Source organism: Danio aesculapii, chromosome 5 (genome assembly GCF_903798145.1).
Source record: "Danio aesculapii chromosome 5, fDanAes4.1, whole genome shotgun sequence".
NCBI classification, from domain to species: domain Eukaryota; kingdom Metazoa; phylum Chordata; class Actinopteri; order Cypriniformes; family Danionidae; genus Danio; species Danio aesculapii.
The window spans coordinates 5,713,318-5,734,989 of record NC_079439.1 but is presented as its reverse complement, the minus strand read 5'-3'; the positions used below and the strand labels follow the sequence as shown (position 1 = coordinate 5,734,989).

The following is a 21,672-nucleotide window of genomic DNA, read 5'->3' as shown; positions in this document are numbered from 1 at the left end:
CAACAAATTTTGAACAAACCTGAAAATATAAGAGTTTATAATGCCAAAACAGCTCTCAAGAAAGACCTTTAAATTAAAAGTCTTCATGCATAAGGAAACACACAACAAATGAGGGCATAAGGGATTCATGAACAAACCAGATCTAAAAAGTGACGAGCTTACAATGGCATAATAGTTCACTGGAAGCACCTGGGTGACCTTATTTCAAATTAAAAGTCTTCAACACCAAAGGATACACACTACAAATGTGAAAGCAGCTTAAATGGACTATATTAGTGCACTAGAGTAGGGAATAGTGAATATGGGAATATGGAGTGATTTAGCAATAAATTTTGAACAAACCTAAAAATCTAAAAGAGTTCATAATGACATAACAGTTCACCTGGGCGGGCTTATTTAATATGAAGTCTCCATGATGTCTAAGCTCCAGTGAAACCCAGAATAAATGTGACAGTTGTAAACACTGTAAACACACTCATGTCTATCCAGCCTTTCATTAAAGTATATGAACCTCCAGTCCTGCTGTTAAAGCGCGTGTCTCTCTCCAGGATGCTGTTGTTGTTGTGTCAGCGTCTCTGATCTGCCTGTTAATCAGCCGTGACGTGCTGACAGGAGGACTGACTGCGCTACAGTCTCTCCATGCACCTCAATTAACACATAAACCATAATTACCCTCATTATCAGGGCTAAGAAAGTACGACTGTGTGTGTGTGTGTCAGAGATTTAACAGTATGAAGATTTCATCATTAATAGTGACCAAAATTGTATCTGAACATTCCAACCCAGGCTCATTCTGAGAACGTAGTCCCGGGGACGTTTCTGGAGACCGTGAAATATGTCCCGGGAGGTACGTATTTTTGCAGTTTTTGTTTTCGCGAATCCGCGAGAGGCCGCTGTGCGCGCTTTTTCCCGTGCCGTTCTCGCGTAAACCCGCTAGAGGCCGCTGTCGAACGACCTTCCGCCTGTCTGCCTGGATGACAGAATGATTGACCGTGCGACCGGCCAATCGGCTGACCCACCCTCCTCCGTCCCTAAACCCAACCAACGACGATTCACAAAAGCCGTCCAGAAAAAGAAAAGCCCTCGTCTGATTTTTACCACGTTTTCGGATTTTGACCACATTCCCACCCTGTGACGAACTTGTTCACTTCATTTTTTGGATTTTGTTTTTGTTTTCTTACCTGATTTCTGGAACCGCTCTGCCCCAGACTCGAACCCGGTCGTCGTCGTGGTCAGCCCCTCTCTGCGCCTCGAGTCCGCCAGAGTACACGAAGAGCTAACCGGACAAACTGGTTGCAGCGGGAAAGCCCTCCACACGGAGGCGAGCGGCCGGCTGGCTGGCCGGCAAGCGCCGAAAGGAACGGCGTCACACCGCCCCGCAGCGTTCGCTTTAAAAAATGAAATGCAGCCGTACGTACCCCCGGCTACGTATTTCGAGGTCTCCAGAAACGTCCACGGGACTACGTTCTCAGAATGAGCCTGGGTTGGAACATTCAGATTTATGCAATTTTGTGACAAACAATGGTTCTTCGGATTTGGATTTGTTTATTTACATTTGTATTACTTCATATTAATTTGTTGTGTGTCTTTATTGGTACATTTGATTTTCTTATTCAATGAATTGTTGGTTAAATGGTTGTGATGAAATAATCTAATTTACAAAGCAGACAGTGAACTACTTCAAATAGAATTACGGTTGCTGGTGTGTCCTGGGTTAGTTTTAAGCTGTGGCTAAATATTAATAATTTTTAAGGTATTTTGGGTTGTGTCTAGGGTGTTGCTACACTGAAAAATTATTACAGCAAAATAATTGTTGTAAACCATTTATATGGGTCGAATGTAAACTATAACAGACAACTGAGGTTTGGATAGGGATGGCTGACGTGAAACTGACATTTCGACACTGTGTCGAGATCCCGAAGCGCAAGTGTTTCGAAGTATGATCCGAAACACCCAGGTCACGTGACTAAAGTGTTTCGAAACACCTGGCATCTCAAATTGATATTAAAGCATTTCAAAATAACTGTATCAGTCTGGATTCGAACCAACAATCTCCGCATGGAAGTCAGGAACCGTAACCACTCCACTATTTCACTTGAGGATTCGATTTTACTAAGTGGGGTTTAATACCTCAATATGCTCAACTGTTCTTTGCTGAAACTGTTCCAGTGCAATACATAAAAAATGACCACTAGGCGTCACTGTAGAGTGGGGTTTCGAAACGTTTCAAAGCTTCGACACATTTGCTTCAACTGTTTCAGTGTTTCACGAAGCCTCGCTTTGCCCACCACTAGGTTTGGATCCACGTGCAGGTTTATTCAAAGTCAGGCAAGCAAAGGTCAACACAGGTGCAAACAGATGTATAAAGGCAAATCCAGAATCGTAGTCACTATAACAGGCAAGAGGTCGGAATGGCAGGCAGCAGACAGGGAGAACTAGGTAAACAAGGCTAAGGTCAAAGACACAGAGAAACAAGAACAAGAAAACGCGTTGAATTGTCACTTACAGGTAAACAAGACTCCGCAAGGAAGTATGTGTGTGTGTGTGTGTGTGTGCTGTTAAAGTAGTGTGTGTAATCAGTCCAGAAGCTGCATCAGCTGTGGGAGTCTAATCAGTGGAGACTTGGAGCAGGTGGGTGTGTGTGTGTGGCATGACTGAATATGTAGTCCATTTACAAGCAGATTTGTAGTCCATAAGGATTGTAAGTGAGCTCCAGGGATCTATGAAGTTACGATCGCTGGTGATCGTGACATAAACAAACAAATTAGATTTAGTAATGGTCAACTTAATTTGTTTGTTTAATTTCAGCCCAAATAAATTGTTTACAACTACTTAACTTTAAAAAATGAGTAAATACAAGGAATCATCTTTTTTTCAGTGTATGTGGTTTGTTTTACTACAGTATTTATTATGTGGTTGCCTTAAAGTTCTGGGTTGTTTCTAGGGTGTTGTTGTAAAAAAAATAAATGATTGAAGATAGACAACTGCCAAAAATCTGTGTAGGTACAGGACATTTCACACGTGCTCACATACTGTTTACAAAACTGTTAAACTCATGTTCAAAACATACATAATGCAAACCTGAATAAGACAGCACAATTCAACAGCGATGATTTATTGAAACATATTTCACATCTAAAAATGCAGATAAACCAGCCAGATTAGCATTACTGTTGTATCTGTGTCAGTGGATGGTGTGGAGACAAATTCTTGTATTTTGGAATTACTAAAAATAAATAAACGACATAAAATATTGAGGAATTCTGCATCATGTCTGATTGATTCCAGAGACATTTCAGTAACATGGTAACACTTTACAATAAGGTTAATTAGTTAATGCATTTACTAACATGAACTAATCATGAACAACACTTGTACAGCATTTATTATTCATAATAATTGAACATTTACTAATGCATTATTAACATCCAAGTCCATGCTTGTTAACATTAGTTAATGTGCCGTGAGTTAACATGAACTAACAATGAACAACCATATTTTCATTCACTAACGTTACTAACATGAACAAATACTGTAGTAAATGTATATGACTACAAGCAAAATGCAAAGCATTCAGATTTCTTTAATCACTAGCTGTTCATCTGAGCAAAAGTAGTAGTGATGTTTGAAATGTTAAGCATATTCAGAAAACGCTTTAAGTTTACGCTTTATTTTGCATAATAGCAATGTTGGTTGTAAATTCGTTAACACTTTTGGTGACACTAAATAAATTAACAAACATTAACTAAGCATGACCAATCTTGTAAAGCATTTATTAATCATACAGTTGAAGTCAGAATTATTAGCCCCCCTTTGAATTATTTTTTTTCTTTTTTAAATATTTCCCAAATGAAGTTTAACAGAGAAAGGAAATTTTCACAGTATGTCTGATAATATTTTTTCTTCCGGAGAAAGTCTTATTGGCTTTATTTCGGCTAGAATAAAAGCAGTTTTTAATTTTTTATGAACAATTTTAAGGTCAATAATCTTAGCTCCTTTAAGCTGTATATTTTTTTCGACTGTCTACAGAACAAACCATCATTATACAATAACTTGCCTAATTACCCTAACCTGCCTAGTTAACCTAATTAACCTAGTTAAGACTTTAAATGTCATTTTAAGCAGTATTGAAGTGTCCTGAAAAACCTCTAGTCAAATATTATTTACTGTAATCATGGCAAAGATAAAATAAATCAGCTATTAGAGATGATTTATTAAAACTATTATGTTTAGAAATGTGTTGAAAAAATCTGCTCTCCGTTAAACAGAAATTGGGGAGAAAAATAAACAGGGGGGCTAATAATTCTGATTCAACTGTAGTTCAACATTAACTAATTATTAAAATCCAGAGTTGTGCTTGTTAACATTAGTTTATGCACTGTGAGTTAACATGAACTAACGTTATATTTCTTAAATAAGATTAACAAAGATGAGTAAATATTACATGTATTACTGATAGTTTGTTCATGTTATTAAATACATTAACTAATGCACCATTATTGTAAAGTGTTACTGTACATTCTTGCACACGATCAAAAATAAATGCATAGAACTAACAGATTCATCTGTGGGAGCTGATATAAAGGCAGCAGTAGCATTACATGCAAGCTTTTTTCACAGTTGTCTGTGACTGACAGATGCTTTCCCCTTCAGTGGGTGAAGATGTTCATTGTGATGTAAATGCAGACGTTTGGTGGAGTCTCTGGATCCAGCAGCAGCAGCAGCAGCCATTTTCCCCTTGATTTGTGATGAGCTTATGTGAGAATAATTAATGCCAATTATCTCTTAATTACAGTGATTAGAGCTGCAGCTGTAGGATCCTCATCCTTTAGTGAAGAGACACGCTGATGCGCTTTAAACAGCTACAGGCGCCCACAGCTCGTGCGTGTGTGCGTGTGCACGTATTTAAAAGAGGGAGTAAGTGTGTGTGTGTGTGTGTGTGTGTGTGTGTGTGTGTGTGTGTGTGTGTTTGTATGTGTGTGCATGTGTGAGAAAGCGAGAGAAGTGTGTCTGTGTTTCTGCACATGTGTATGTGCTTGTGTGTGTAATTAACTACATGTGAACGTATGTGAGAGAGTGAGTGAGTGCGTGTGTGTGTGTGTGCGTGTGTGTGTGTGTGTGTGTGTGTGTGCGTGTGTGTGTGTGAATGAGTGTGTATGGATGTTTGCCAGTACTGGGTTGTAGTTGGAAGGTCATCTGCTGTCAAAAACATATGCTGGATAAGTTGGCGGTTCATTCCGCTGTGGCGACCCCTGATGAATAAAGGGACTAAGCTAAAGGAGAATGAATTAATAATAGTTTCCAAACAGGTATGGATTTTTTTTTAACTGTGCAACTTATTACAACATTAAGGGCCCTATCATACACCCGGCGCTTTAAGACGCAAGACATGTTTGGCGCGATTTGTTGCTATTTTCAGACCAGCGCAACTATAATTTTCACGTTTTGCGCCACGTTATTTAAATAGCAAATCCATTTGCGCCATTTTGTGGACTCATGGGTGTGCTGGTGTATAAAGGAGGTGTGTTAAGGCGCATTGTTGGCGCGTTACTATTTTGAGGAACTGAAATACACCGCGCCACTGACCAACTAAAAGCTGCTCTAAAGTCCACCGCAGAGTGTGTTAGTTATGTGCCCATGCAGGTCCAAAGGCTTACACTTTGCTAACAACACACAGGATGTACAGCAACACAATATATATAAATATGTAGGTTAATGGATGTCTTCAGTGGAGTGAGTTTCCACCATTTCCTCCACGAAAGTAAAGCAGTAAAGAGTAAAAGTAAAGTAAAGAGAAAGTAAAGAAACAGAATGGAGGAGGCTCGTTCTTTATCCTCGCACTGCAGATGATCTGTTTAACTGTTTTCTTGCTAGTGAAGAGTTCAGTTTTTCCACCCTTACAAAGTCCACCATGTAAATAGCAAATGCATCATGACGTGACGCAACTGACTCTTAAAGGGAATGGGAGATGAGACTCTGATTGGTTTATTCTCAAGACACCTGATGAAGACCATGTAGGTCAAATGTTGTTATATTAAAGGACTTTTTGAGGGCTAAAGTGGCAGTGTGCCGATTTTATGGTGGCAAATCAATGCCAATATTAATCGAGCGCAGCTGTGATGTTTGCACACGAGGAGAAGTGAACCGTGAGCAGATTACAGATCTACACGCGAGAAAACTACAGCTCGCGAGCGCACAGGGGATCTTCACTGTGCGCATCTGTGCGCATGATGTACGCTCTCGCGAGCGAGGTCATGCCTACAGCGCGCGCGATCAGTTCTCTCCGCTCGCTCGCTGGTTCTTCTCTCTGCTCGCGCGAAACATTTTGGAATTTTGTCAGTCCTGGGGCGGGACTTGGTTCACTTGTTATCTCTGGCGCTATTGGCTACTCTACCTTTCCGGAAGTTAACCGGGATTGGACGCCGATTAAACGACGAACCATAATTCACGTGATCTTATCATCACCTTAACAAACATGGCTTCAACGGACCAGCACGTAAGTAATCATTTCATTTATTATGAAAATTATTGCCTTTGTTAGAAAAGGTAGTTATTAGAAACTTTATAAACAGGCGCCCTGTTTACTGACACATTGTCTTGTTAAATCAACTAATCTACTTAATCTTTAATTTATATTTACACAAAGCAAATTAAAATTTTTATTATGCTTACTTTGTAGTCAAAGTATCAATACTTCATCAATATATGCAATTGCACCATTGAAGGTAGTAAAACTACATTATTCACAAACTAGTGTATACTTTATATTTGGTATTCTGCTCAAATAAAGTATAGAGCATTGCACACTGTATTTTTTCTTTCACATTTAAGTTTTCATTATATAAATTTTGTTTAGAGGGAGCACTGGAAAAAATGCTTTTCTTGTTAAGATTTTGTCTTGTTTCTAGTATAAATATCTAAAATCTCTCATATCAAGAAGAATTTTCTTGACGAGCAAAACATATTGTCTTGTTTTGAGAAATAATATGTTAATATGAGTTTTTCCTTAAAACAAGCTAAATAATCTGCCAATGGGGTAAGCAAATTAATCTTGTTTTTTCTTTTGACGTAAGATTATTTTGCTTACCCCATTGGCAAAAACTCAATTAATATTAACATATTATTTCTCAAAACAAGACAATATGCTGTGCTTGTGTAGAAAATTCTTCTTGATTTAGGAATTTTTAGATATTTGGACTAGAAACAAGACAAAAAAAATCTAAGTAAGAAAAGCATTTTTTGCAGTGCTCCCTCTAAACAAAATTTATATAATGAAAACTTAAATGTGAAAGAAAAAATACAGTGTGCAATGCTATATACTTTATTTGAGCAGAATACCAAATATAAAGTATACACTAGTTTGTGAATAATGTAGTTTTACTACCTTCAATGGTGCAATTGCATATATTGATGAAGTATTGATACTTTGACTACAAAGTAAGCATAATAAAAATTTTAATTTGCTTTGTGTAAATATAAATTAAAGATTAAGTAGATTAGTTGATTTAACAAGACAATGTGTCAGTAAACAGGGCGCCTGTTTATAAAGTTTCTAATAACTACCTTTTCTAACAAAGGCAATAATTTTCATAATAAATGAAATGATTACTTACGTGCTGGTCCGTTGAAGCCATGTTTGTTAAGGTGATGATAAGATCACGTGAATTATGGTTCGTCGTTTAATCGGCGTCCAATCCCGGTTAACTTCCGGAAAGGTAGAGTAGCCAATAGCGCTAGAGATAACAGGTAAACCAAGTCCCGCCCCAGGACTGACAAAATTCCAAAATGTTTCGCGCAAGCAGAGAGAAGAACCAGCGAGCGAGCGGAGAGAACTGATCGCGCGCGCGCTGTAGGCATGACCTCGCTAGCGAGAGCGTACATCGCGCGCACAGATGATGAGGTGCGCGCGCGGGACTTGTTTTCTTCGCGCTGGATCAGTTGAGCGCGCGCGTGAAGATCCCCTGTGCGCTCGCGAGCTGTAGTTTTCTCGCGTGTAGATCTGTAATCAGCTCACGGTTCACTTCTCCTCGCGCGCAAACATCACCGCTGCGCTCGAATAATATTGGCATTGATTTGCTGCCATACGATTTTCTTTTGATCTTTTGCTACTTTATTTTTGATCGAGCACCTGCCTTTGAGATTTTTAGATGTCCGCACATTTCTGTTTTGTTATTTTCAAAACACACCCATAACTCAATAAGAGAACAAGCTCAACCCTGTTAGACCATGCGCCACGGCACAGAGCATATTTTTCTGTCCTTAAAATAGCAAAAGTGGACTTGGACACGCCCTTACTGCTTTTGGGCCATGTGATTTAGACTTTGAGCCTAGATCATTAAAATAGAGCCCTTAGTGTTTCATAATATCCACATGTTTGTCCTGTAAAAATATAGAATTATTAAAACATCCAAAGCAAAAAATCATTAAATAAATAAGTCTAATCTCTAAACTAATCTGTATTGTCTGCCCCCCAAAAATCTAGACATCCTTAAAACATCCAAAGCTAATTTCTAAGACAAGAATAATTTCCAGAAAGTAAATATTTTTGATGCAATTATTAAAATATTGAATATAATATATAATAAATTCTATAATATATATTATAGAGAAAATATAGACATTTTGACGTATTTCACTTGCATAGTAATTCTAATTTACCTAGTTAAGCCTTTAAATGTCACTTAAAGCTGAACACTAGTATCTTAAAAAATATCTAGTCAAATATTATGTACCGCCATCATTGCAAAGATAAAATAAATCAGTTATTATAGATGAGTTATTAAAACTATTATATTTAGAAATGTGTTGAATCTTCTTTTCGGTTAACAGCAGTCGAGGAATATTTAGCCTAATACTTTTGCCTTCAACTGTATGTATGTGTGTGTGTGTGTGTGTGTGTAAATAAATAAAGTTTAGTTCCTGACACATAACTATAAATATTACTTATGTTTTCAAACAAATCTATTAATAATTTTCCTTTTTTTTAAAAAAAGTCATCCTTGTGAACACAACAGTGTTTGCTGGCAGATTTCCTCAAGTGTTTGACTTGTTAAGCAGCTTTACTCTGAGTGTATTTTAGATTTAAATTCACCCAAATGAGCCAGAATGACTGAAAGACCAATTAAAACACAAACCCTAATTAGCAAATTATGAAGATTAAACCCCCACGAACATGTTTTAGGAACAAAGTGTGAATAAATTAACACAAGACATCTATACGGCTTCCTAGAAAACCACATTAAATGCCTGAAACTGCCCAGCGGGCGACTATTTTCTGACTTAAGAAGGTTTAACGTGAATAAAAAAAAGCTTGTTTTATTCCTGCCGCCGTTGATATTAGCCAAACGTATTTTGGATGGCGGTGCTAATTAAGACTGGATTTTCTCTGTCGTGTTTTTATTTCTCAAATACATATCTGAGCGATTGGTTTTTGCAGTACAGTAACTGGGCTCTCGGAGCTGTCACCGCTCGGCTTTGAGCGTTTCGCTGAGGAGATTAAATTAGACTTGTAAATGCGGGGTTGTGAAGATTTGAGAGCTCTGGATTATATTTATTTTAGAAGCGAGACCCGATCGGGAAGAAGAGACCAGAGTTGATTTATTTTCAGAGCCTGTTAAAGGAGTAATTCACTTTCAAATATGAAAAGTGTTTTATTTACTACTTTTTTTGTCGTGGCAAACGCTGTGTGACTTTGTCCAATGACTTGCCTAGTTAACCTAATTAATGTAGCCTTTAAATGTCACTGTCACGATCACCAGCGACCATAACTCCCAGATCGCTGGATCTCATTCACAATAACCTATGGACTACAAATCCGCCATTCATGGACTACATATTCATACATGCACTCCGTTCACACACACACACACACACACGCTTCCTCATTTCCACTGATTAGACTCCCACAGCTGTTGCAGCTTCTAGACTGATTACAGACACTATTTATACAGCACACACTCTCACTTCCATTGCCGAGTCTTGTTATCTGTAAAGTGACATTACAACGCGATTTCCTTAGTCTTGTTCCTCCGTGTTTTTGATCTTTGCCTGGTTTCCCTTTCTCCTTGTCTGCCGCCTGTCTACCGACCTCTCGCCTGTGTTTGACTACGATTCTGGACTGCCCTTATACATCTGTTTGCACCTGTGTTGACCATTGCTTCCCTGACTTTGAATAAACCTGCACGTGGATCCTAAACCTCAGTTGTCTCTGTCACTCCCCGTGTTACAGTCACTTTGAGCCGAATACCATTGCAGAATAAATAGTAAAATATTATGGACCGTCATCATGGCAAAGACAAACAAACTGAGTGAAAAAAAAAAAAGCTCTTTCCTTTAAACAGCCCTTGGGAAAAATTAGAAAATGATTAACAATTTAAATAAAAATGTAATATATATGAGGTTGTGCCTGGATTTCTTTCCTTATTATTGACAAAATAAAGTAAAAAACATCTATGACATAAACATAACATAAAACTATTATCTTTAAAAAGATGTGTAGAAAAAACTCTTCTTTAAACAGCACTTAGATTTATTTTAGAGCGAAACTTGATTGTGAAGAAGAGACCAGAGTTGATTTATTTTCAGAGTCTGTTAAAGGAATAATTCACTCCCATAAATGAAAGGTGTATTATTGACTCACCCCTTTTTGTCGTAAAAAGCAGACTTCAGTGAAAGCAGATGTTTAGCAGAATGTCCTGGTTGTTTTCCTTTGAAAGTGAATGAGGACAGTTCAGATGTTAGTATGCAGAAATAACAAAAAACCAAACATACCAAAAAAGAAAGCAGCAAGTGAATGTAAGAATGGAAATGCCAGTAAAAACTACTGCAAGTAAATTCATTTTAATTAATACAATAGTCCCCTTTGGCTTAGTCCCTTTATTCATCACGAGTAGCCACAGCGGAATGAACCGCCAACTTTTTCAGCATATGTTTTACGCAGCGTATGCCCTTCTAGCTGCAACCCATCACTGGGAAACACCGATACACACTCATTCACACACATACACTACTGTCAATTTAGTTTACCCAATTCACCTATAGCGCATGTGTTTGGACTGTGTTTGGACCCAGAGGAAACCCACGCAAACACAGGGAGAGCATGCAAACTCCACACAGAAATGCCAACAGACCCAGCCGAGACTCTAACCAGCAACCTTCTTGCTGTGAGGCGACAGCACTACCTACCGCGTCACCATTATTAGAAATTGAATTTTCAAAAAAATCATCTCTCAATTAAACAGCAAGTAGTATTAGAAAATTTATTATAATGTCATTAAAATGTTATATATATATATATATATATATATATATATATATATATATATATATATATATATATATATATATATATATATATATATATATATACAGTGTTTCCTCTAGGATTTTTTCCAGTTGTGGCGGCAGGCCTTTCTTACATAGATCTACCAACTACCTGTGGCGTTAATTCAATAACAAATGTCGTGAGCGCAGCATTAGAAGTCGAGATCGCATTTATGTAATAGCCTATAAGCATGCGGATCTCTTTGCTTGCGCGCAGATTTTTTTCTGCTCGTGTACAAAACTTCTTGCCTCCCCCTCAAATATAAGCCGTTTAAGAGCGCGCAGATCTTCTTGTGCGCTCTCAAATAAACGCTGCTGAGGTGCGATTTAGTGCGTTTATGTATCGAGTATGTCTCCAGCCTTTATTAGATTTGCTTGGAATATTTATGAATGCCTCCGGTATTAATGCGTCCTGAAATAAAGTAAAACAGCTATACGTCGTGTTTGCTGGCCTCACGCATCACGCACCTGGCACAGTCAGTCAGTCAGTCAGCACGTAACCGTAAAGGGTTAAACAAATGACGCACAGCACTACTATGGTTACAGAAAAGTTTGCGCTGTTATAATTCACCTACTATTTAATACGTTTTGGTGCGATTATCACCTGCTATTAAAAAATAGAATGTTTTGAATGAGAAGCTGTAATGTAGCCGTGGCGGGATGAATCTTGGCGTGGCGCCCCGCCATGGAAGAATGAATGTAGCGGAAAACATGTATATATAAAATTAAGAAAAATCATCATTTAGAAATGTGTCAATACACCTTTGTAAATAAAATACCATCACTAACACAGTGATTGATTGTAATGGATGGACGCATACAGTCGAAGTTAAAATTATTATCCCTCCTGTGAATTTTTGTTTCCCAAATGATGTTGAACAGATTCAGGAAATTTTCACAGTATTTCCTATAATATTTTTTCTTCTGGAGAAAGTCTTATTTGTTTTATTTCGGCTAGAATAAAAGCAGATTTTTTATAACCATATTAAGGTCATTATTATTAGCCCCTTTAAGCAAATTTTTTTCGATAGTCTACAGAACAAACCATCGTTATACAATGACTTGCCTAATTACCCTAACCTGCCTAGTTAACCTAATTAACCTAGTTAAACCTTTAAATGTGACTTTAAGCTGTATTGAAGTGTCTTGAAGAATATCTAGTCAAATATTATTTACTGTCATCATGACAAAGATAAAATAAATCAGTTATTAGAAATGAGTTATTAAAACTATTATGTTTAGAAATGTGTTGAAAAAAATCTGCTCTCCGTTAAACAGAAATTGGAGAAAAACATACAGAAGGGCTAATAATTCTGTACATGCAATAATTCAGACATCCCAACAGTCACGAGTTTATCTTTTCATATATTCACAGCTCTCGTTCAGTCACCGTTAACTAATCAGACTGTGTTTAACCTGAGAGACGCGGTTCACGCGCTGCTGTGCTGAATAATCATTTCTCTACCTGAGCTCTGAATAGGGAATATGGCCACCTTTCCTATTCTCTAGCCATTAAAAATGAAAGAAAAGGAATGAGATGAGATGAAATGGAAAGGAGATGAAGAGCAGAGCACATGTTCATATTCTGCAGAGGAAACGTGTGTGTGTGTGTGTGGGTGTGTGTGTGTTTGATTCATGTGTTCTCAGATTCAGCCTTTATATCTCATGTGTGTTTGCCTTTGTCTGCTGTGCTTTAAATGTCATCATGCATTGACATCATGGATACTGTGTATGTGTGTGTCTCTGGAGGGCAGCATGACTGTGTGTGTGTGTGTATGAGACAGTGTATGAGTGTGTGTGAGTGTATGAGTGTCGTGGTTTGTTTACAGTCTTGTCCTCAGGTTTCCTAAAGTGCATTTATGTAATTTATGTGAAGTGTATAACATGTGTGAAATGTCATTTGTGTATCTTGTGTAATACAGTTGAAGTCAGAATTGTAAGCCCTCCTGAATTATTAGCCCCCCTGTTTATTTTTTCCCAATTTCTGTTTAACGGAAAGATTTTTACAACACATTTTTAAACATAATAGTTTTAATAACTAATTTCTAATAACTGATTTATTCTATCTTTGCCATTGTAATGTGATGGGACGCTAACAAACAGAGGTGCGGATCCAAATGCAATGTTTATTAACAGAATGGTCAGGCAAGAAACCGACAACACAGGAACAAACAGATGTCTACGGGCAAACCAGAGTCATGGTCAATACACAGGCGAATGGTCAAAAGGCAGGCAGCAGACAACGTAAAACAAACAAAGCAAGGGTCAAAACACAGAAGCCAAGGCAAGGAAAACACATCGTAATGTTCACAATACAGCTAAACAAGACTCAGCACTGATGTGTGTGTGTGCTGTTTTTAAAGTCCATGTAATCAGTCCTTGACGATCCTCTGGCTGTGTGTGTGTGTGTGTGTATGTAATCAGCGGAATCCGGAACAGGTGCGTGTGAGCGGTGCATGACAGAACTTGTGGTCCATATACTGGCGGATTTGTAGTTCTATATCGATCTGCATGTTTGCCAACGATCTGCCAGGATTAGATCACTGGTGATAGTGACAGCCGTGATGACAGCACATAATATTTGACTAGATATTTTTCAAGATACTAGTATTCAGCCTAAAGTGATATTTAAAGGCTTAACTAGGTTAATTAGGCATGTTAGGGTAATTAGGCAAGTCATTGTATAACAGTGGTTTGTTCTGTAGACAAACCAAAACAAATATAGCTTAAGAGGGCTAATAATATTGAGCCTAAAATGGTCTTAAAAAATTCTAAATAATAATAACCTCATGTGGAACTCTGAATCTGCGTCTCATTTCAGACTCTGCTACTGTCCACCGGAGGTCCTATTTTGGTCACAGACACATGCTTTGAGAGCCTTCCTGACTGAATGAAATACGTTGTTTTCCACCAAGGCAACCCGGGGTGCTGAAATATATTTGGCTAAACTGACAGTGGGTGGGTTAAAAGACCAAAACAAAGACAGACGTTCTGGCACGTAACACACATTTTCAAAGCAGAACATTTCACTTCAGCATTGTTTTTCAGATAAACAAGAATGCTCACATAGCATGTTTCTGAAATATATGCAAAAATATTCTGCTATTTTTATGCTTTAGGAGAGTCAAAAACTTACATACAGCACCTTTAAATAAAATAGGCATGCAAGAGAAACTGAGAAACGTTGGACTAAAGTGATGTGATGTGTTATTGTGCATTGAAAGTGAAGAGAGCTGCCACTGTCAGTCATTCTCCAGCACTGACGCTCCTCTGATAAACAGAGTAATGGCAGAGGACGGATCCTCTTGTCTGTCTGCTCACTTATTCACTGCGGAGAGATAAGAACAAATAACTGTCTGAAGCCTTCTCTCTGGTGGTCTCTGATCTCTGCATGCCTGAATGTGTTTTAAAGTCTGTATAAACCGGAAGCTGCAACACTTTTTTATTATTATTAATTTTAATAAGTGTTGTGACGCAGTTCTTAGAGAAACTGAATATTAAATGAGAAAACAGTGGACGTGGCTTGTTTTTTTTATACTGCAAGCTGATTGGATGTTGTAAAGTAGGCGTTTCATTTAGAAAGATGGGGAGAAGGGGTTGGGGAGAGTTATTACAGCCTAACAGACTCCTCCTGCTCACCATTTCTGTTAGTTGTCCAAATTGACAGCTGGAGGGGCGTGGTTAAGTATGTTAGCCACGCCCAATACCTGAGACAGACCTAATCTGAGAATTTAACTGAATACAAACAGGAAGTGCATTTACAGATTTCAATTTCAGATTACAAGGGCAAACATTTAGTTTTTTCTTAATGACATGCACAGTTGAATTGTTCAGCACAAAACTAGCAGCGTGAGCTAACAAAATCATATGGCCAGGACACGCTAAGCTAACAGTCAAGAAGGAATACAAAGGCTGTAATTTCGATATTTCTCACAAACAATATGGATTATTAGATTGTCAGACATATTTGCATGAGCAAAACTCTATGTCAGGGGTGTCCAAACTCGGTCCTGGAGGGCCGGTGTCCTGCAGATTTTAGCTCCAACTTGCCTCAACACACCTGCACGGATGTTTCTAGAAAGCCTAGTAAGTGCTTGATTAGCTAGCCCAGGTGTGTCTGATTGGGGTTGGAACTAAACTTTGCAGGACACCGGCCCTCCAGGACCGAGCATGGACATGCCTGCTCTATGTGATGAGTGACAATTACTGTGGTAATGGTACTAAACGAGAAAACATTGCATTGACATCATGAACTGACATCATGTACCATTACATGATGTACTGTGTACCATTAGTACCATGACCACAGTAATTGTGACTCATCACATAAGGTTTTCCTCATGTTTACACTTTGTCTGTGCGGATTTCATCTTCCAGGTTTTCCTATGTGGAATGAAAAAAACAAATACTAAATAATGTTGCAGATAAAAATTACATTTCATTATCATTTATTTACTCTCATGCATTGCTCATTTAATTTTTGTCAACCAAGTTTGGTCGCACTTTATTATGAGGTACCATTCTCACTATTAAACTATTTACTATGACTTTTGTCTCAATAAAGTCCTAATTTGCTGCTTATTACTAGTTATTACATTAGTAGTAGGATAAGGCATATACAGTGGATGTCAGAATTATTAGTCACCCTGTTTATTTATTTATTTTTGCCAATTTCTGTTGAACAGAGAGATTTTTTCACATTTCTAATCATAATAGTTTTAATAACTCATCTCTAATAACTGATTTCTTTTATCTTTGCCATGATGACAGTAAATAATATTTGACTAGATAGTTTTCAGGATACTAGTATTCAGCTTGAAGTGACATTTAAAGGCTTAACTAGGTTCATTAAGTTAAAGTTAGGGTAATTAGGCAAGTCATTTTATAACAGTGGTTTGTTCTGTAGACTATCCAAAACAAATATATCTTAAAGGGGCTAATAATTTTGACCTTAAAATGTTTTTAAAAAAAATTAAAACTGCTTTTATTCTAGCCAAAATAAAACAAATAAGACTTTCTCCAGAAGAAAAAATATTATCAGACATACTGTGAAAATTATCTTGCTCTGTCAAACATCATTTGGGAAATATATATATAAAAAAATAATAACATCAAAGTGGGGCTAATAATTCTGACATTAACTGTAGTTTATGCAGAATATGTGCACTATAATTTCTAATAAACAGCCGATATCCTAATAATAGTAATACTATTACTATATCCTATATCCTAAAAAGTAATACGACACTACACTGTAATTATTTTAAAATATTTTGTGATTTATATGCGTTTTCCATTCATTTACGATTGTGAATTGCATTATGGAAGTTTGATATTTTCTCTGTTCTCTTTTTGATGTTAAACATTCAACTCTACAGTTTAACAGTATGACTTTTATTGACATTTTAGTAGGCAAGTACTTGAGGTTTTCAACCATATTGAAATAATGAAATGTCCAGCCCAGATTCGTGATCTAAACCTTGCGTCTGCATAACACACTTCTCTAACAAAATTTGGTTACACTTTATTTTAATGTACCATTCTTGCTATTAACAAACCATTAACTATGACCTTTGTCTCAATAAACCCTAATTTGCTGTCTATTAATAGTTATTATAGTAGTAGTTGGGTTTAGGTATTGTGTAGGATTAGGAATGTAGAATAAAATCATGCAGAATATTGTGCTTTATAAGTACTAATAAACAGCCAATATCTTAATAGTAGGCACTAGTTAATAGTGAGAATTCTACCTTGCATCTGCATAAAGGTTATTATAGTTAACGAAAACGAAGGAAAAAACGAAAACTAAAATGTAAAACAATTGTCGTTAACTAAAATAAAAACAAAAACAAGGTTTTTTCAAAAAAACTAGAACTACCTGAAACTGTATTGTGTACATACAAAACTAACTGAAACTAACTAGAATTATAGCAAAATCCTCTTTCGTTTTCGTATTTGTAAATGTATTTAATACATAATCTTACTGTAAGCCTTTTAGAAGTAAATCTATTTACTCCGCACTGCAGGTGTTTGACCCGTACATCACCTCAGAGTCTGTAGTCCTGCTGCCATTGACCAGAACGAGCCGGTTCTCCTCCAGTCATCCTCGCTGTTGCTCCCGCGACAAAAACAACGAGTGGACATCACAGCAGCACGGTGACAGCACTAAATACAGAAACTTAAAACTATTACTTTAACACGTTTGTGCCCAATAATGGGTTTTATCTCTGTATCGCGATCGCGAATGAATCTTTTTAACCGGATCTTCTAAGTGAACCGGTTAAACTAGTTCACCTAATCGAACTGAATCATTTGAAACGATTCGCGTCTCCAGTAAGCACTCGTCCACTAACTACTTACTTTTTTAACAAGCCCAATACCCCCTCTAACTCTAAAAAAATCTAATATATTATTCAGTTATTAGAACAGTGACGTTACACTAAGATCAAATTTGAGAAGCGGTTAACCGATAAAACTGCGCATGCGTGATTCAGTGAACCGAGCACAAACAGTACATGACAGCCTGCTGTGACTGAACTGAACTTCAACAACTGCAGCGCGGGTAAACCGAGGGCTTAAGTGAGAGGATCTGCTGAAACGTAAGTTTATTTCATAGAAGAAAATCGTAACGGAGTTTAAATAGGTGGATCATGCTTCACTTGGGTTTCAAAACTTTACCTTAAGACATTTTTCAGATCATGGTGATGTTTTAATTGACTGAAATTACTGATAATGTTGAGTCCTAACATCCGCGATAAATATCTGAACTTCCCATCACTACTGTGTATCTAACATCAGAATCAGCCTTGCACACATATTGTACTTAAGGCTGCTGTCTTGTGGGCTGTTGTATTTGAATTTGAGGGTGGGTAGATGGTAGTGGTAGATGATAGTGTTCATGTGTCCTCTGAATACAGGTTTCAAAAAATGTATGGCTGAGTATTTATTATACAATATTTATTCTATTGATTTTGAATCTTTCACCTAACAAATATGCTTATTTAGAAAAAAAAACTAAAACTAATACTGAAACTAATAAAAACTAACCTAAAACTAAGTCATTTCAAAATATAGAACCTAATAAAAACTAGTAAATCTTCCTCTAAAACTAATTAAAACTAACTAAATTTGAAAACAAAAAGTCAAAACGAAATACAAACTAAAACAAATGAAAAATCCCAAACTATTATAACCTTGGTCTGCATAACACACTTCTCTAACAAAATTTGGTAACATTTCATTTTAAGGTACCATTCTCACTATTAACAAACTATTTACTATGACTTTTGTCTCAACAAACTCTAATTTGCTGCTTATATATAGTTATTATATATATATATATATATATATATATATATATATATATATATATATATATATATATATATATATATATAGTTACTTATATATAGTTATTACTGTAGTTTTTGGGTTTAAGTATTGTGTAGAACTAGGGATGTAGAATAAGATCATGCAGAATAGGTGCATTATTAGTACTTATAAACAGCGGATATTGTTATAATAGGCAGGTAATAACACACTAGTTAGTAGTGAGAATTCATGAACCCATAACTAATTCTGAACACAGCAAAATGAAAAAGGCAAGTCTTTGAGGCTTTCAACCGCATTGAAATAATGAAATGTCCAGCCCAGAGTCCTGACCTAAACCTTGCATCTGCATAACACACTTCGCTAAAATTGGTTACATTTCATTTTAAGGTACCATTCTTGCTATTAACAAACTATTAACTATATACATTTTGTCTCCCTACACTCCTAATTTGTTGCTTATTCATAGTTATTACAGTAGTAGTTGGGTTAGGGTATTGGGTAGGATTAGTGATGTAGAATAAAATCATGCAGAATATGTGCATTACAAGTACTTATAAACAGCCAATATCTTAATAATAGGCAGGTAATAAGACACTAGTTAATAGTGAGAATTCATCAACCCATAACAAATCCTGAACACAGCAAAATAAATAAAGCAGTTTCTTCAGGATTTCAACCGTATTGAAATAATGAAATGTCCAGCCCAGAGTCCTGACCTAAACCTTGCGTCTGTTTAACACACTTCTCACCTTCTGTGTTTTCTGTAGGTCTGAGCATGCGCAGCAGTCAGGATGAGGAACCTACAGATCCGCAGCTCATGCGTCTGGATAACATGCTGCTGGCGGAGGGCGTGTCCGGACCTGAGAAAGGGGGTGGGGCTGCGGCGGTTGCTGCAGCAACAGCAGCAGTGGGAGTCGGAGCTGACAACTCCATCGAGCACTCGGATTACAGAGCCAAGCTCAGCCAGATCAGACAGATCTACCACACAGAGCTGGAGAAATACGAGCAGGTCTGCAGAAGAGAAAAATCAAAGAAATCAAGCAGTGGAAAAGTAGCTCGTTACTGTAAAAATGACACTACACAGTTTAACTAAGGAAAAATTCTGTTAGTCCCCTATTTTTCCAACTAATATTTGTTTTATTTTAATTTACTTTATTTCATTAAGTGTTTTTAAAAAATGTTTTGTCATTTAGCGCATTAAAACTAAAAACGTGTCATTTTGTGTATAAATTAACAGAGAGCTGTGTGTATTAATTTATAGATAACACAGTATTATTATAAAAAAATTATATTTTAATTTTATTAAATTTTATTTATTTTATAAACTTTTTTCTTTCCTTTCTTATTTTATTTTATTTGATAAGCTTTTTTCTTTCATTTCATATCTTATTTTATTTATTTATTTTTAATTAAATTTTTTTTCTTTAATTTCTTGTTTTATTGTATAATTTTTACATTTTCATTTTATTTTATAAAGTTTTTCTTTAATTTCATATCTTATTTTATCACATTTTAATAAAATGTTACAGTTTTTTCTTTAATTTCTTGTTTTATTGTATAATTTTTACATTTTTATTTAATAAATTTTTTCCTTTAATTTCTTTTTATTTTATTCATTTTAATTTTATTTTATAAACTTTTTTCTTTCATTTCATATCTTATTTTATTTATTTTTAATCCTTAATTTAATTTTCTATTTTTTTTCTTTAATTTCTTGTTTTATTGTATAATTTTTACATTTTTATTTAAGAAATTTTTTCCTTTAATTTCTTTTTATTTTATTCATTTTAATTTTATTTTATAAACTTTTTTCTTTCATTTCTTATTTTATTTTATTTTATAAGCTTTTTTCTTTCATTTCATATCTTATTTTATTTATTTTTAATCCTTAATTTAATTTTCTATTTTTTTTCTTTAATTTCTTGTTTTATTGTATAATTTTTACATTTTATTTTATGAAGTTTTTCTTTCATTTCTTGTCTTATTTTATTACATTTTAATAAAATTTTACAGTTTTTCTTTAATTTCTTGTTTTATTGTATAATTTTTACATTTTCATTTTATTTTATAAAGTTTTTCTTTAATTTCTTATCTTATTTTATTACATCTTAATAAAATTTTACAGTTTTTTCTTTAATTTCCTGTTTTATTTAATAATTTTTCCATTTTTATTTTATAAAGTTTTTCCTTTAATTTCTTCTTATTTTATTCATTTTAATTTAATTTTGTAAAGTTTTTTTTCATTTCTTATTTTTATTTTATAAATTTTTGTTTTTATTTCATTTTATCTATTTTATAATGTTTTTTCTTTATTTTGTTATTTTATTCATTTTAATTTAATTTTGTAAAGTTTTTTTTCATTTCTTATTTTTATTTTACAAATTTTTGTTTTTATTTTATTTGATCTATTTTATAATGTTTTTTCTTTATTTTCTTATGTTATTCATTTTTAATTATATATAATCTGTACAAACTTTTTCTCTTTCATTTGTTATTTTATTAAATTTTTTGCTTTGTTTTGTTTTATTTAACTTAATGCTTCTCACCCTGTAAGTCTCCTTTATCAGTTATGATTAACTTGACTTCTTCACAGGCGTGTAACGAGTTCACTACCCATGTGATGAACCTGTTGAGGGAACAGTCTCGCACTCGACCCATTTCCCCCAAAGAGATCGAACGCATGGTGAACATCATCCACCGCAAGTTCAGCTCCATCCAAATGCAGCTCAAGCAGAGCACATGTGAAGCTGTAATGATCCTGCGCTCACGATTTCTCGACGCCAGGTCAGAAACACACCAATTTCACATCCAAAACACACTTGCAAAACATGTTGTGCAGCATATGCATTTCACTGACATGGTCCTAATTCACAGTCACAGTCTAAATGTGGTGTTTTGGTGACTGTCGCTTTAAATTCAAATGAGATTGTGCTCTTTTTCGAAAGAGGGCGGAGCTACAAATGCCTACGTGTCAGCATAGTGGCAGATTCACGAACAGGACTAACTTTATCTCTTAAA

The 21,672-nt window shown here is 35.7% G+C and overlaps 1 protein-coding gene across 2 annotated transcripts in view; it reads left to right on the top strand.

Annotated features, from left to right (window-relative positions):
- pbx3a (pre-B-cell leukemia homeobox 3a) overlaps positions 1–21,672 on the top strand; it is a 95,348-nt gene that overhangs the window by 44,956 nt on the left and 28,720 nt on the right. For both annotated transcript variants that reach the window (XM_056457273.1, XM_056457275.1), the window contains exons 3-4: positions 19,422–19,663; positions 21,248–21,438. In XM_056457273.1, coding sequence (XP_056313248.1) covers positions 19,422–19,663; positions 21,248–21,438 — 433 coding nt within the window. The remainder of the gene's footprint in view (positions 1–19,421; positions 19,664–21,247; positions 21,439–21,672) is intronic.